The sequence below is a fragment of the Crotalus tigris genome, unplaced genomic scaffold (genome assembly GCF_016545835.1).
Source record: "Crotalus tigris isolate CLP2741 ecotype Arizona unplaced genomic scaffold, ASM1654583v1 scf7180000024384.25900115:4084858, whole genome shotgun sequence".
In the NCBI taxonomy this organism is placed as follows: domain Eukaryota; kingdom Metazoa; phylum Chordata; class Lepidosauria; order Squamata; family Viperidae; genus Crotalus; species Crotalus tigris.
Genome location: NW_024100554.1, coordinates 2156613 through 2173683, shown reverse-complemented (window position 1 = coordinate 2173683; position 17071 = coordinate 2156613). Strand labels below are relative to the sequence as shown.

The 17071-nt window shown below is 36.5% G+C and overlaps 1 protein-coding gene across 2 annotated transcripts in view; it reads right to left on the bottom strand.

Moving 5' to 3' along the window:
- Positions 1–431: 431 nt before the first annotated feature.
- GRHL2 (grainyhead like transcription factor 2) overlaps positions 432–17071 on the bottom strand; it is an 82607-nt gene continuing 65967 nt past the window's right edge. For both annotated transcript variants that reach the window (XM_039328865.1, XM_039328866.1), the window contains exons 15-16: positions 10969–11033; positions 432–8234 (exon numbers count right to left, since the gene is read on the bottom strand). In XM_039328865.1, the coding sequence (XP_039184799.1) occupies positions 8120–8234; positions 10969–11033 (180 nt within the window). In that variant the 3' untranslated portion in view covers positions 432–8119. The remainder of the gene's footprint in view (positions 8235–10968; positions 11034–17071) is intronic.

Below are 17071 nucleotides of genomic sequence, written 5' to 3'. Positions count from 1 at the left end.
AAATATGTTGGAAAGCTACTTACAGAATTCTCAGCCAGCGCGCTATTCATCTTGCTGCTGGCAATCCAAAACATATGTGGAGGTTCCATTGGGGGGGGGAATAGCTAATGTATAATTTTATGTTAAATGGACACATTAAAGTTATTATACTGAATTATTTTTATCAACTCAATTCCATGCATTGATGAATTAGTAAATATCAACAGCTTGCAAGATGGTTTTAAAAATACTTAACTTTTTTTTATATTGAACCCAGTGTTTCCTAGATCTGTTTTAATTTTTTTTCCCTGAAGTGTTCATATTTGATATCAGAATCAAAATTTAAAATGTTACAGTCAATTGAGAGTAATTCAAGCGCACAGATACTGACCAGGTAGGAAATTTGGATATTATCTTATTGATGTGGGACAGGCTTTTTTCCTTATAATTTGTTTTAGCAGTGGAATGGAGCCCACATGTTCTTTAATATATATTGCAATGTAGTATAATATATACAGACACTTAATAACGCTGTTGATTGGTTTTAAAAAAAGAGACAGATAGAATCAGAGAGAGAACAATGAACCTGTGATCATGCATTTTTACAGTGCCAAACATATGAACAATATTGTTTGAAGAAAAGTAAGATTTTTTTACTGTATTACTGCTGAACAAATGTTTTTAAATGTTGAATTTTAAATAATTCTGTATTGTATACCATTTTGTGACATGGTACTTTTTCATACTGGAATAATTGATTGCACCTGATTATAATTGTATTTTTTTCTTTTATGAATACATAACTGTAACCCAATATTTTTGAAAGGTATGCAGATATCCTATCTGTCATGGTACCCCTAAATCTTGTTCCCCTCCAACTAATCATTGCCGTTACACTTTCTGGAAAGTTCAATTCCATATTTCTTGAAGAAACCAAAATCATTTTCAGAAGGCCCTCGCATGATTTCAAAGTATTCTGAATATTCCTGATCTAATACAACCCATGGATGTCTGCAGGGGTCAGAAAAGTCAAAATGGAAGTGGTCTTTCAGATAAATGCAATATTCATGGTTTCTGACACTAAGAGGTAGGAAAGACCTACCACTTTAACAGAAAAAAATATACAATCATTTTAGAAATTGATATAAAATTATTGTCAAAAGGAAAGTTGGAGGAAAAAGACAAGTGATAGCACAGGGGCTTGCTTTTCAGTAGAAGACAAGTTTTTTCTTTGCCCATGAGCATGTCAAAAGCATGTTCACTTAATTGCTGGCTGCCACATTTTGGCTAGACAGTTGGTTTCTGCAATTCTACAGCTCTGAGTTTGAGTATGAATGTGAATTTAAAGTATGGCCAAATAGCAAACAGTGAGAAAATCAAGGATTTCCCCTAGCAACTATAGTTAAAGTCCCACCTGCTGTTCATTCCATCGTGGCCCCAGATGAATGTCTTTTGAATCATATCTCACTATTAATAAGGACACGTGACTGGAATGTGGTACCAGTGAAGCCTACATGAAATATAAGCTCTTGGGGTTGAGTATTGATTAAACTGTGGTTGGCTAATTTATCATTCAGTGACTGGGTTCACATAAGAAACTAGATTAAGTTAAAATAAGGTTGGTGTCCCAATCTAGGCTAAAATAAGGTTGCTGTCTCATGTGAATCAAGCCGTAATATGGTTTATTTATTCAGACACAGCATGTTTTGTAAAGATGAGCACTGTGTACAGGTAGTCTTCGTTTGATGACCACATTTGGGGCAGCAATCCTCATTAAAATGGTCGCTGAGTGAAACATGATTTTATTATCCTTTTTCAGTTTTGCTTTGCTTTACAGATCTCCAAAGGTTGTAAAAGCAAGGATTGGTTGTAATATTACTTTTTCATTACAGTTGTAACAGTGAATGGTCACTAAATGGGGACTGCCTGTATTGTTAAATTAGATTTAGGTGTATTGTTCTGTGTGAATCCAGGCATAATATGGCCCAAGTAATTAATATATAATTCAGTGTGTGCTTTTGAGGGAATGTAAGTAAATACCCAGGGATGACTAATATCTGTGGAAAAAAAGATCAACAAAATATTGTTATACTTTATGAAAATTTATTTTTTTCCATTTAAAAATGTACAAAAAATATAAACGTGTATTATTTATATGTTTATAGATTCCCCTTTCCCATTTACAAAACTATTGTTAGGTGACACACAATGTTTATATACAAAGCTTGCTTTCCAGAAATGAGGGCACTGCACAGAGTTTTTGGCATAAGTACTCTTTCATGTTTGCACTATGTCAGTATCTTGCAGAAGGAATTGAAATTAGAAGAAGGAAACCATCAATGTTATAACAGTTAACAAATATTATCCATTTAAAAAATTTCACAAGTCTGTTCCAATATAGTTTTTGCAATGTGATGGCAATCACCTTGTCATGACAGGAGGAATTTTGCATCTTTCCAACAAGTATATCAAATTAGACCCATAGAAAATAAACAGGTAGAAAGTTTTAAATCATAAATCCAATGCTTCTGTGTCTGTTCGCAGCCATTTTTATTTGGCAATGAGATCAATAACAAAAGAAAAAATAAATTAAGCTTCTATATACCCATTTTCCCATGTAAAAGTAAAAGATCAGTTAAAAACAGGTAGGCTTAACTATAATAATGATTAAATTTGCTAGGATAAGAAGTCATAACATGCCTTTCTCCCCTAGCAATTAGACAAATCAAAGGGTGACATTAACTGTAACTTTCTAGTGGTGAGATATGTAAAGCATCACCTTATAATAGGAGCTTTTGATGGTTAAGGAATATATCATTCCTGTATAATCTGCAATTCTTTTCAATTCCATATGTTATAAAATTTGAAGTTTAACTTCCTGAAAATTTCATTAAAAAAACCCGTAGCTTCTAGTCCATATAGACTGTAGCTGTACAGATTTACAAAAATATTCTCAACGCATAAATGCAAAATCTGTAAAGGCTACATATTGTCCTTGTACTAACTCCCTAACAGATGCATCATCAATGTCATAAAAAATCTTTCAGAAGATAAATGTTTTTCATTTTCAGCATTATAACCTAATCTGCTTAGATACTTTGTTCCTTGACCTAATAGATGATCTGGTTCCTGCAATTGGCTAAGGTGTTGAATAAACCATTATTAATTGGCTTTGTCTGATCCAGTTAGCAATAAACTGTGCAGTTGAGAGATGTGTTGGACCTTCTAAAAAAGCAGCACATTGAATCAGGAGAGAGTAAACATAGTTTCATTTGCATAAATATTATATATTAAAATTTGGTAACCTTCTGAGATACCAGGAACTGTGTCCAAATTCCAGATGGACCTGGGTTTCTGAATGGACAACCTCACCATAAATATGGTTTACACCAAAATGGTTGAATCTGCACAAGATATTTAGACAAAGCCAACCCCATTACGACTTCTGTTGTAACTGTAGATACTGATACCAATCGACATCAAAACTCAAAAATTCTCATCAACAGCCAAGCTAGCTAAGAATATCTGAAAATTAACATCAATGAATCAGGGTTCTTTAGTTAAGAAAAGTTAGTTTAGGGTGAACCAGTTTAACATATGTGGTTTCTCCATCTTGCACAACAGAACACACGTTTTCCAGCTCCATTTAGAAGATCAGTAATAAATAGATTCATTTGACATCTCTTTTATTTCCATGAAACACCTATTTGCAAGTGGGGTTGGGTGGGGGAGCTGAACAAAATCTGAAAGAAACCCTCTAAATCAGGCATCCTCTGCTGAAGGCACTCTGGCTGATTTCTGGGTAAGAAAGCTGCCTATGAATAGTTAAGAAGACCTAAAGCATGCCTGTCATGCATTGTTCTCTATTTTTATTTCAACTACAGTAATTATTTCTAAATTTGTATCTACTGTATGTATAAATTATCACATGCAAATTTCCTGTAAAACTGCAATTTATCTACTTTGGCTGATATCTGCTTTTTTATCCAACTTATCAAGCGGTAGTGAATTGCAGTGCTGGAGGCATACAGAAGCTTCTGCAATCTTTGGCAGGTGCCAAGTAGTGTTCAACAAGTACAGCTGATTCCTCAGCCCTTGATGATCAAAAACAAAGCAAAGCAACATTTGAATCTCACCACTATATGTCATTTTAAAAGCAAGTTTGCTATAAAAAGGCTGTGCAATTTTAATCCATCAGCCATCAAAGTTTTACACTTCTAGGGATATCCAATTGTATGCAAGTATACAAGTGGAGAACAAGTGTGATTTCTTGCAAAAGGAAAGAAAAATCATTGACTGAACCTGGAAATACAAGATTCTGACTGAAAATAAATTTACAATTAAAGAAGCTGTTAATTATATTTCAGGCCTGACATTTCTTCTGTGACATTTTAAAACTCAAAGAGTCAGTGAAATTTTATATCTCAAAGATGTAAGACCCAAGATGCTACAAGAAAAATAAATGCCTGCAAGATCAAGTGCTTTTCTAAATTGGTATCAAGCTGATTTATAAAAGAAACCTTTAAAAGCCTTTCTCTGATTAGCAAGTCACCCATTACCAACAGCATGCTAAAGAGAAGTTCTTACACCTGTTCATTTGTGCAGATGGCAAAAGGAATGGATGGATGGGTTGAATGACCAAAAAGTAAATTTTAAGGTCACATTCCGTGGCCTGGAAAATAAGGAGTGATTTAGGCAAAGGACAGATCATAACATCCAGGTTAGTATAGTGCTCAAGACACAATATATCAAATACTAGAAGTTCATAACTCTAGGAAGGAAGCAAACCACTTCCAAAAGTCTTGCTAAGAAAATTGCAAGGACTAGCCCAGGCAGTTGCCAGGAGACCAACCAACTAACCCAGAACATAGTAGGCATGCAGTCAAATCATCACACTGAAATTTCTGCTGATGAAAACAATGGCCTTCTGGTATGCATAACCTCTGTCCTTTCCCATTAGCTCCATCTATGGAAGTGCCATTAAAAACAACAAAGTAAAACAAAAATCAAACTAGATATTGAAAACAAAAAATATGGTAGGCGGTGTATGTGCACAGACTCACATCAAGAACAGCATTCCTCTGTACATTTTTTATATTTACATTCTAGAGCGATTCATCAGAAACAATAGTTTTACAACAATAATAAAAAATGAAAAAACTACATACAAAACAAATCTCTTTAGAGATATATTGACAAAAATTCTGCAATGGGTTGAGTGAGTTGGAAGGGGAAATAAATGATAGCGAACATGATGGGATCTGACCTGCAGTCTTTCCAAAACTATTCTGCATCCATGCATTCATTATATGGCATGCATTTTGTAAGGATTAGGTCCATTAAGGAAAAACAACACTTTGTATATTGTAAAATATTCTCAATAAATACGCAGTTCACAAACTGCATTTCAGTATGAACGGCAATGCTAAAAATTATACCAAGACTCGTGTATAAAAATAGAGAAGAGCAAATACATCAATTTCATTTTTTTCTCGGTCTCTTAATTTTTATGAAACTGGTTAATTCTTTTCAGATGCTAATTTTTGCAAATATATATGGTTTGGTTTGTTGCACTGAAGTTTTTTTTTTTGAGGACTACTAACTTGATATATATTCTGGGACAGATCTCTATGTTCATATCCTCTTTTGTTTGCAATTTTATCTATTATGCAGCATTTTACAAATATGTCCCCTAACCTAATGGAGATTTATTTCATTTATTTGTTTGTTTGTATCCTGCCTTTATTATTTTCACAAGTAAGGCAGCAAACATCCACCACTTCCCTCCTCCTGTTTTTCCCACAACAACCCTGTGAGGTGAGTTGGACTCGCCCAGTCACCCAGCTGGCTTTCATGGCTAAGGAGAGATTAGAATTCATGGTCTCTTGGTTTCTAGCCTGCTTCCCTTAACCATTAGATCAAACCGGCTCTGTAATTTTTGTTCACAATTTCATGAAAAAATGCATTTTACACATCTATGAACTACAAACTTCAGAAAAGTGTATTTTAATCATTAGTTAAATTTCAGTTTGGTTAAAATGCAAACCAAATGAGTTCATTCCTGGCCCTAATCATAAGTATGGCTTGATACCTTTAAGAAGAGAAAGAAGAAAATCTGAACTTGTGCAACATATTTAGAAATCTAAGTCCAACCTTTAGTTATGAAAAACATTTATAAAGTAACTATCTTCAAATATATAAAAAGCTATTGGGCATAGTATTCTCTGTTACTCCTGAAGGATGTATGAGAACCAACTGAACATTAAGAGATGCTTTGAAAGCATGGTGTGAACATGAAACAGACTGATGCAACAGTTGATGGGTTCTCCTCTGCTAGATATATCTTGGGGTATTTACATCTTTTACAGGTAGTCCACAACATACAACTGTAATTGAGCCCAGAATTACAGCCATGAGTTGTGGTAGTTGTTAAGTTGGTCACCATGGGACCATGCCCAATTTTAGGAGGGTTTTTTTTTTTTGCAGTGGTTGTTAAATGAACCCATTTTTCTCAATGTGCATTTTTTGCTGAAAACTGAAAGTAAATGCCAGAAACTGACAAAAAATACTGAAAATTGTAGTCATGTGCCCACAGGGCATTGCATATGGCAGTAAATGCAGGTTGGTTTCCAAACAGCCCAAAATCCGATCACATGGCTATGGTGTGTGTGTATATGTGCAGGCAGCAGAACTCCAGAACCAGGACCTCTAATAAGGTCAATCATAACTTCAGTCACTAAACAACTGGTCATTAAGGGAGGACCACCTGTATTTACATGCTCCAATGTATGGCATATTCAGAGGATTGGACTCTACATAATTCCAAACTTGCTTTCCAGTTTTATACTTCTATTGTTTTATAAGCATACAATTTCCCTAAAATAAAAGCAAAAAATAAAACTTCTTGCTAAACTCACACTGATTTCTTGTTGCCAGGAACTTTCAGAGGTAACTTGAATGGAAGAATAACATTTGTTTAGAAAAGGTTGGGTAAAAATTGGTGGCAGCCATTGGTGGGAATGACATAGAAATGCCACATTTATGACTCTCTGCATGATGCACTACAGAAGTGAACGTCCATTCAGCAAGGATAAAAAACCAAAGCGAGAGAGAAAGCAAGAAAGAGAAAAAGAGATAGGAAAAATATTCAGGAACTGGAAGACTGCAATATCATTGAATAAGTCTGACTCTCCCAAGCTGGTGCACCCCAAATGGCCTTTAGTTCTACTCAGTATGGTTAAATGCCTGACTTAACAGGAGTTCTAGTCTAAAAATAACAGAAAACATCTCATTGGAAGACCTGAGCAGCTGGTATAGCAAGGAAAGAATAATCTTAGTTGTGATAATAAGGAGTTTTAACTTTCTAATGTGGCTCCTGGATAAGCTTTGAACAAAAGGTATCAAAAACCCTGAAGAATCAACAGCTGGTGAGAGAACTTTGCTCTTTGGCCAGGAACTCTGCCAACTTCTTATCCAAACACAGAATAGAGTGGCAGTAAACACATCTACACAGATAGGAAAAATATATTATTACATATTATAAACAAATATATACAGAGGTTAAAATGGATGGTGTTTTACTTACAAAGTACATGCCATCTGAGAGTCTTAAAAGTCCTCAGTTGACTTGCAAAGGGAGGGATATGGTTGAACTACGTGATACTCAGCACTAGAAGTTTGGTATACAATAGGTGTGCAAAGATTACCAGGCACTTTGCTCATTGTTAACACCAGATTTTCTAGCAATTCATTTTAGAGGGTGAAATTTTAGTGATTAAGTCCCAGTAGAACTATTATTCTTCAACTTATTATTTTTCTTGTATTAACTATGTTTGTTGTTTTTATTTAAAGTCTCTGTCTCCTTCGCAACATCGTGAAGTGTAGGATCCGCTGATTATTTACATATTGCAGAGTGAGGAGCAATAAATAAGGAACTTTATGAAGAAATGTTCTTTTGAACAGACTTGTCAGTAATTGCCTTATTGGTTTCCAGTGGCAAAAAAATGAAATATGGTTGTTTACAACTTAGTTTTGTAACAATCTTTCTTCTTCGTATCAATGAAATCGGGGGTTTTATTATTACTTCTTCCTTCCTTGATGGTAAAATGTTTTCACTTCACAAAGTCTGTGCTGGTCTAGACTAGATTTCCGTCAACGTGACCTTGAAACCCTCCATTATGTTCTCCATGTTTAGGATGAAAGTGTCTTCATTGGAATAATGTTCAATGATGTTATCATCCATATTTACCAGAATCCTGAAATAGGAAAGGGATACATTAAAAAAGTTTAGATCAGTGATGGCGAACGTTTTAGAGACCGAGTGCCCCAAAACTGCCCTACCCCTGCCTCTCCTGCCCGCAGGGCCACCCACTCCCTCCACGGCCCGCCACAGATCACCTAGACGGCCCAGCAGCATCATGGCGGCCATGCCCTCTGTCTGCGCCCCCCAGCATCATCTGCATGTGATGGGACGCGAGGGCAGAGTCTTGTCCTCGCTGCCCGGCTGCGACTCTCCTCCAGGGAAGCTACTGGTAAGGAGGGGACCACAGGGGGTGGTAGGGCTGGGGCGACGGTGTGCATGCCCACAGAGAGGGCTCTGAGTGCCGCCTCTGGCATGCGTGCCATAGGTTCGCCACCACTAGTTTAGATAATGGCCAAATACACAAACTCATAATACAATTTCTTTCATTTTGATTTAGTCCCAAAGGTGCTTTTTCAAAAGGCAACTTAGTCTTCAAGGAAAAACAAAGTCCAGTAGCCTTTTGAAAAAGCACCTTTGGGACAATCATGATCTGGATGATTGAGAATCTCCATAGACATTTTGATTTAGCTTATTGTATGAACTTGGCCAGTGCAATTAGTGTGCTGTCTGAACTTAGCCAATTCTAGATTATTTAATAAATCATGGTTATTAAACAGTAGTTTTATGGATGTGGAAATCTAGTCATTTAAGGGATAGATTTAAATTGTTGGTTCAATGTTGTATGCAAGGAGGATCTTATTTTATGTTAACCATTTGTACGAGGGCCTTGACAAAATTCACGGGAAAAATCACCAGAGCCACAGTGGTGCAGTGGTTAGAATGCAGTACTGCAGGCTATTTCTGCTGACTGCCAACTGCCAGCAGTTCAGCAGTTCGATTCTCACTGGCTCAAGGTTGACTCAGCCTTCCATCCTGCGGAGGTCAGTAAAATGGGGAGCCAGATGGTTGGGAGCAATAAAATGGAGACTCTGTAAACCGCTTAGAGAGGACTGTAAAACACTATGAAGCGGTATATAAGTATAAGTGCTATTGCTATTATCAACTTGGAAGTCCAACTCCAAGTTGCCCCATAAAATATTTTGTGATTCTTTGTCCTGAGTCAACATGAATATTCTTTTACTGTTAATGATTCAAATTCATATTAATTCTCCAGTTAGGCCCATGCTAGGGGAATCCACTTAATTCTCCTATACAGCTTTTTATGTTATTTCGTTTTATTTTTTTTTTAAAAAAATATTTTTACAATATAATTCCTGTGCACCACAGCAGGAAGCAGAAAGCATAAATTCCAGATGCTGCCAGATTACAACTTTAATATACCTCAATTTTCACCTTAGTTGCTGGAATGGCTGAAATTGTAAGCCAACATGTCCAGGGCTATTTTGAGGAGATTGGGTTAAAACATTGTAAAATGTAGTACTGATAAAAACATTTGCTTGAGGCTCAAGGCCAGTGAGTAAACAATATCAAGCTTGATGAACTGATGCTGTAGTGGAAATTGTCTGGAAGTGAGGCAAGATTCCATAGAGGAATTTTTAATTTAGACATCTATAAGTAAATTATGGTAAATTAATTGAAGGGAAATCAAGATAGTGACCTCATTTAGGTGTTCCAACAGAAGAGCATATATGTAGCTCAGAGTTGAACTGGAATCCTTGATGGTCTCTGAGCCTGGTTGTTAACTTGCAGATATTTTACTACCCAACCAGGTAACATCAGTGCTATTGGGTGTGGGGTTTGTATATAGTAGCTTTTCCTGCCACTACTACTACTACTACTACTACTACTACTACTACTAATAATAATAATAATAATAATGTTGAAAGGGACCTTGGAGGTCTTCTAGTCCTGCTCAGGCAGGAAACCCTATACCATTTCAGACAAATGGTTGTCCAGTCTCTTCTTAAAACTTCCAGTGTTGGAGCATTCACAACTTTTGGAGGCAGGTTGTTCCACTGATTGTTCTAACTGTCAGGAAATTTCTCTTTAGTTCTACGCTGCATCTCTCCTTGATTAATTTCCATCCATCGCTTCTTGTCCTGCCTTCAGGTGCTTTGAAGAATAGCTTGACTCTCTTCTTTGTGGCAACCCCTGAGATATTGGAACACTGCTATCATGTCACCCCTAGTCCTATATATTTACACATCATTCAAAAGAGACAAGTGGTTTATTCTCGTGCTGTTATGTGCTATTATCATTAGGTGAATTGTAGCTTATTCCTAAGCTACTTGGGTCAAAGCCCAAAGCCAATTTGAGAAATGCTAAGGGCATTGTTAGCAACAAGTAGGGGAAGCTAGCCCACTGTGGCTCCCCAGAAAACACAAGTGGTAGGGGAAGAAACTGTTGCTATAGCTTCCAAAACTCATGCTGAAGGTACCTTTCCAAGCTGCTAGCCTCCAAGAACAATTTCCACTAATCTGCTGCTCTACAGAAGAACTGGACTACAATTCACACCATTTGCAGCATCTCCATGCTGTCCAGTGATGGAATATGTTCAACATATCTGAAGAGCAACAAGTTAAGTAATACTATAGCAGAACCACTCAGATTAATTGGAGGCCAGCGGCTGATTTCATATCTATTGCAATCCCTGTGTAAACCTGGAGCTGGGAATCTGTCTTGAAGTGTTGAGTATATATCAGAGCATGAAAGATTTAAAAGCTTAGCTGTGGTCTCAGGACTATTTTATAAAAACATGAACTGCAGGATTAGTTTGTTTTTCTTACCCTTTTTTGCTTTTTTTATAAAGCTTTGTAATCTTCTCAGCTGGAAGGCCATATTTCTCAGAAATCTATATTTTTTTAAAAAAAAGAAAAGGAGATAGATTTATTAAAAGTAAACTTACTGCAGAATCACTGTTCTCAGTTAGATTTAGGCAATTCGTGGCAGGCTACACAATGCCCCTTCTTCTTAGTACACTTGGAAGACTTAGACTGCACTCCAGGTTCTGCAGAACACAGTGGGACTTACACACGGGAAATGGAGCACTTTTAGGTGTAGCTGAATTTTCTGCTGCTTTTAATATTTTAATATTTGTCTATACTACATTTTCCGCATGGTTTCCTTCTTGTGGCTTTAATCTCTACTGATTTAAAACAGGCTTCTCCTCTAAAGAATGAATTAAGATCAACTGTCCAAGAACTGAGTCCCTAAGATCAAAAGTGAATCTCCTTGCAAAAACTTTGCAGATTAGTGAAAGCAGTTTGGGAGTATACCATGATCTGATGCTATGCCTAAATTTCCAAATGTTGAAAGAGTATTCTAGACGATGATAATACACTTTCCTTATCCAGCTGCAGCCAACCATGCTTTGGTTTCGTGAAAGCGGACAGATGGAAATATATGGCACAGCCTTGAAGAGTACCCAGAAGCTTCACTTGATGGAAGCTGGGGTGGGAAAAAGCTGTTCCATGCATGGCATTATGATCAGATTGCATTTATAATCCAAAAACACATATCTTGGTATAAATGCGAATAATTTTGGAATATATCAAGCAAAGTGGGATTTTCTTGTTTTAGTTGAATCTGTGGCTGTACAACTAGAGGCCAACTGAGGCACACAGAAGCATAAAATAGAATTCCTTCTGTGTGCCATTTGGAAATTTGGGGAGTTTAATTGGACATTTTGACAGAAACCCAAACTGAGAAAGGTATTAAGCTACAGCACCTTATAAAGAAGACAATGAATCATCAGCCCTCACCCCCAAAAGAGAATCCATATGAAGAACCTAGTTGGTTCTAAGAAAATGTGGGCACCCAAAGCATGAGTTATAGCAGTTCCTTCAAGTATATTACAACTGAGATATTTTAAGTTACCGTATATGCCGCCGTATTAGGCGACCCGGCGTATAAGACGACCCCCGTCTGTATAGCCGGGCCGCATTCCTAGAACGTCGTCTTATACGCCGGAAACTACCAGTATTTCCGGCGTATAAGACGACTCGGCGTATAAGACGACCCCCGTCTTTGGCGCCGATTTCAGCGCTCGCGGAAGTCGTCTTATACGCCGGCATTTACGGTATATGTGCAACATGGAATCTCTGATCCCCATTTATGGCATCAACCAGGACTGCAGGGAAAAATTCTTGTGAGAGATTTTGCTGACAGAAGAGAAACTCAAATGATTCCAAACAATATTGGAGGTAATGGATGATCCTCTGAAATATTACCTATTATCTCAACTGTTCCCAAAACCCTCAGTTATAAAATATTTTTATTTACTGCATATAGCAAAACCACTACCTTACTATGAGTTTTTGCAATTCTCTATCTCCAAGCTATTTTTTCCCCCACAGTTATTCGAACAGAAAATCTCCCAAGTAATGGCTGTGTTTCCGTGTTTCCCATATGTTCTCAGTACTACCAGAATAGTTCTTCCATCTTGATAATGCATAGAAGATTTAGTCTATCCATTTATGTTTATGGAGACTCGGAGCAGATACACCGCAGCATGCTCTTCACTTAAGAAACGTAGATCTTAGAATTGTTACTGCATTTTTTCTCAAAGGACACACTCCTCTGTCTTTCTAAATTTAACAAACTAACTTTTCAGGGACATTCTCAAATTGGGAAAACATGTCAAGAGAGGTTGGGGAGGATACAAACTGTCCTTGGCAACCAGATTTCACAACACATCAAAGCAAGGACCTTTCCCCACTGCAGGTCAACACAATCAAATTGCAGACATTAAAGTAAAGGATTAAAGGATCATCACCTCATCTGCTTTTCTGCACTGAGAAAGTAGCTCGGAGTTGGATCAGAATAGACTGGAAAAAAGGAGCAGGAGGTAATATTTAAGATACCTCTTTTTCCTTATTCCTTCTTGTGCCTTTTTTTTTTTATCTTGAAAATTTTTATTTTTTAAAAAACATACAATCATTTATAAAAATACAATAAAATTTTAAAATAGAGAACCCCCCCTTACCCTCCCTCCCACCCCCACCCCCCCTCCCTTTACTTCCCAGAGCAGAATACAGGGTTAATTATGATATTTTTTTTTCTTTCTCTTTTTTTTTCTTTTTTTTTAATTATTATAATTTCCTTCTTGTGCCTCTTGAAAAACTTCCAGAGAGTCCTTCACAACAACAGCGCAGAAGGCTGCTGGAGAAAGGCAACAGGGAAGCATTTATCAATATTTCTCAAGCCTAGCAACTGTGAAAAGTATGGTCTTTAATTTCCAGAATTCCCCAGCATGCTTGCTAGGAAATTCTGGGAATGGAAGACCGCCTCTATCAAACTTGCTAAAGCTGAGAAACACTGGATTAAACTGGCCTTTCCTTTAGAATGGAACCTCTGATCCCCAGTGCGTTCCCATAAATAAAATCCTAATGCCCAATCATGGTGAATTTCTATGTGTCTAAAACTCAAATCTCGTTTTAGTTATGATCATGCATTTCTTCCTCAATACCATTTCTTGAAATAACTCAGACGGCTCTGAATTTCTGTAAAAAGAGTTAAAATGCCTGGGAGGAGGCTCAAGAGTGTTTGAAATGCAAGGAAAAAAAATCTAATTGGGGGAAAAAAGAGAACAGGATGGATCCCCTTATATAATTATCTTCCTAGTGTGCATAATCAGGTCAAATGTTCCCAGCTCATTAGAGCAATTGATCACTATCCCTGCTCATCCATATTGATGGTTCAGAGACGCTATTGTAGAAATAATATGGTACAAATATGTGACTTGCATCATGTGCATAATGAAGTTGTTGCAGATATGTATTTTCTAATTTAACAGGTAAAAGGGATTGAAGACATGCCATTTTCTCAATCAAGAGCTCATTCCCTTTGCTTATGGACAGACTTTATTGATTCCGTCATTGGTGGTGAATGACTGTTCTTAATTGAGAAAAATATTTATCTGGATAAATGAAATGTATCTGCCAATGAAAAGGATAATACTGGCATGGAAACTAGTTATGCGAGGTCTTTACCTGCAGAATGGCTCTTTAAACTTAAAGCAGACTATTAAATCTGGTTTGCTCAGTTTGGCTTGCCAGCAATTTGAAATGAATTATCTCTAATCTCTGTTTTTAATTTTATGGTGTATGTATTTTTAAGTGTTTTAATTATGTCTTAATTTTTATTTGTATTTCACCTTTGGGATTTATTCTGAGCAAAAAGGCAACTTGGAAATGAAACATTTCCCATCGACCTGGGGACAAAACCAGTCTACAAAATTGATTCTGGGTTGCAAAGAGAGTTCACTTCACACCTTCTCTTATGTCTCAAAGTCAAGCCAAGGGAAAATGGCAACAGAGAAAAGCTCTTAAGCAATTTTAGGGGACTTTGACTTGCTCTTCATAAAGATAGAAACAACAGTGCTGCATCACAAGTAAAAGCAGGAAGACTTTTGTCATGAAAACAGGAGGTAAAGAATAATTAAAAAATTCAGTCAGCAGTGATAGCAAGCAGATCCAGTAGTTGTTGTTTTAATCATTATGGATATGGTGGCAAATTATTGCAAGCCAGGGATCTGAGTCACTGCTTTTAATCACTTACTAGTAATTTCTACATAACTGTCAATGATAACAACAGTCCTGAGATATCCAGTTTCCAGAATTGTTTTTTTGAATAGTACAGGAAGTTTTACGACCACAATTGAGCCCAGAATTTTATATTGCTAAGTGAGAAATTTGTTGAACTGAGTTTTGTCCCATTTTATGATTTTTCTTGCCACATTTGTTAAGTGAATCACTTCAGTTGTTAAATTAGTAACATGGTTGTTAAATAAATTTGACTTGCAAAAGGTAATTACATGACCCTGGGACACTGCAACCATCATAAATATGAATCAATTGTCAGGCATCAGAATGTAAATCATGTGACCATGGGGATGCTGCCACAGTCACAATCACTAAATGAACTGTTGTAAATTGAGGATTACCTGTACTTACAAATATTCTATTAAGTATGTAGGTACACATACATGCTTTATATTTAGTATGTATATGTCCCAAATACCTTTATATGGTCTCTCTTATATAAGTCTCTCCAAAACTTAACATTGCTTCTCATTTGATTGTGCATTACATTATTGTTCTTTTCAACTTATTAAAAAGTTTTATTCCCCAATGTCTGAATGTTATGTTCAGCAATCCTATTCTTGCTTCTTCTGAGCTTTTGACAATACAATGGCTACCTGTGAGAGCTCCTGTTATAACAATTGGCTTGCAAGAATGCCATATTATTTTCTTGTCTTTGGAAAAAGCAGAATGAGAAGATTTACTGACCATTCTTCTCCTGTGCTGTTGTAAAAGGAAGAAACATGACATGAATAATAAATGTAAGAAAATACTGTCAAGTATGAAAAGTTTGGGTGAGCCCACAGATCAAAATTTGAAAAATGGGAGAAATGTGCAAGTTGTAAACAATGGAACATTTGCTTTACGATTATGATGGGCTGTAGTTCTGAAAACATAGCTAAGGCTAAAGTGCCAAGAGCTTCCAAACTCAATTGGGCATGAATCCATGTATATGAGTATGCAATTTTAAGAAAAAACATTTTATGTTGCCTTATCAAAGTATAACATATATCTATGAAAGATTTCCTTCCCTTATGGGAAGTGAAATATGAAGATCATCAAAATGGCACTGTTGCAAAGATTTGTAACATGTTTGTAATTGCATTGAAATGCAACATAAATTTAAAAAGTGCACCAGTTAAAATATTTCTGCGTTCTAAACTCTATACCAGAGGTGTCAAACTTGCAACAACACGTGACGTGTCGCAACCTTTTTTCCATTGCTGGCCATGGGGTGGGCGCGGTTTTGGCATGACGCATCTGGCATGCAGGCCAGCAATTTGACCCCCTGCTTTATACTTTCTGGCAAGCAGACCTATTTAGCAAGAGCCATCAATGAATGTGAGCCATTTATTTGTTCCCACTGCCTTTTATGATGACGTTTTTGAAATACACCAGAAGGAACATAAAGTAATGTATAATAATATATTTTCCATAAATACAATAAATACATTATAATAATTATTTAATTATTATTAAAATAAACATTTTCACTTAAAAACTAGAGGAAATAAATAAACTTGCCTGTAAAAAAAGCAACCTAATAAATTGTACAAATAAACAATGTCAATATTTGAATCACAGCAAGACAGCATTATTCTAGGCATGGAAGTCATTTAGTTCCACAAATTTCCATCTTTTGTTCCTATTGGGATTGAATACCACAGAAAGACCTGTTGCATAAAAGTGGGGATTCTTCCAGATTTACTGCTCCTCCAGGAGAACCTTTGCCCAGGTTTGGTGGCTCCACCAATTGTGTGTCATTTTAGACCAGAGATGTTAAAGGAATGGATGCTACTTTTGTCATATCTTAGACAAACTATTGGAGTTTAAAAATGACTCAGAATAAAGTTGCTTGCAATAGAATGTACCTATTTTGGGACAGCTTCACTGGTTTCTAGGCATAATTTATGATGCTGGGTTTGGCCTATAAAATTCTTTGTAGCATAGGCTTTTGCTACCAGGGATTGTCTTTTCCAGGAGAATCCACCACTCAACATAAATTGGCCAGGAAATTCTGTGGCTACCCATCCTGGAGGGATGCAGCGGGAGAGGAGAATGAGAAAAGTGGCATTCTTAATGGGCAATCCATTTACATTGGAAGAATTACTGTCTGGGGTTAAATAAAATGTTGATTTTATCCTTTAAGAAACCAGTTGGGCCTTTGGGTGAGTTTTAATGGAAAATAGCAGCATATTTTAAAATATTTTAATACTTAAAATTGATTTCATGGATGTTTTAAGCTACTGCAGTAATCCATGTAAGAGTTACCTCAGTAGGCAGTATACAAATAATCAATCAGTCTGCT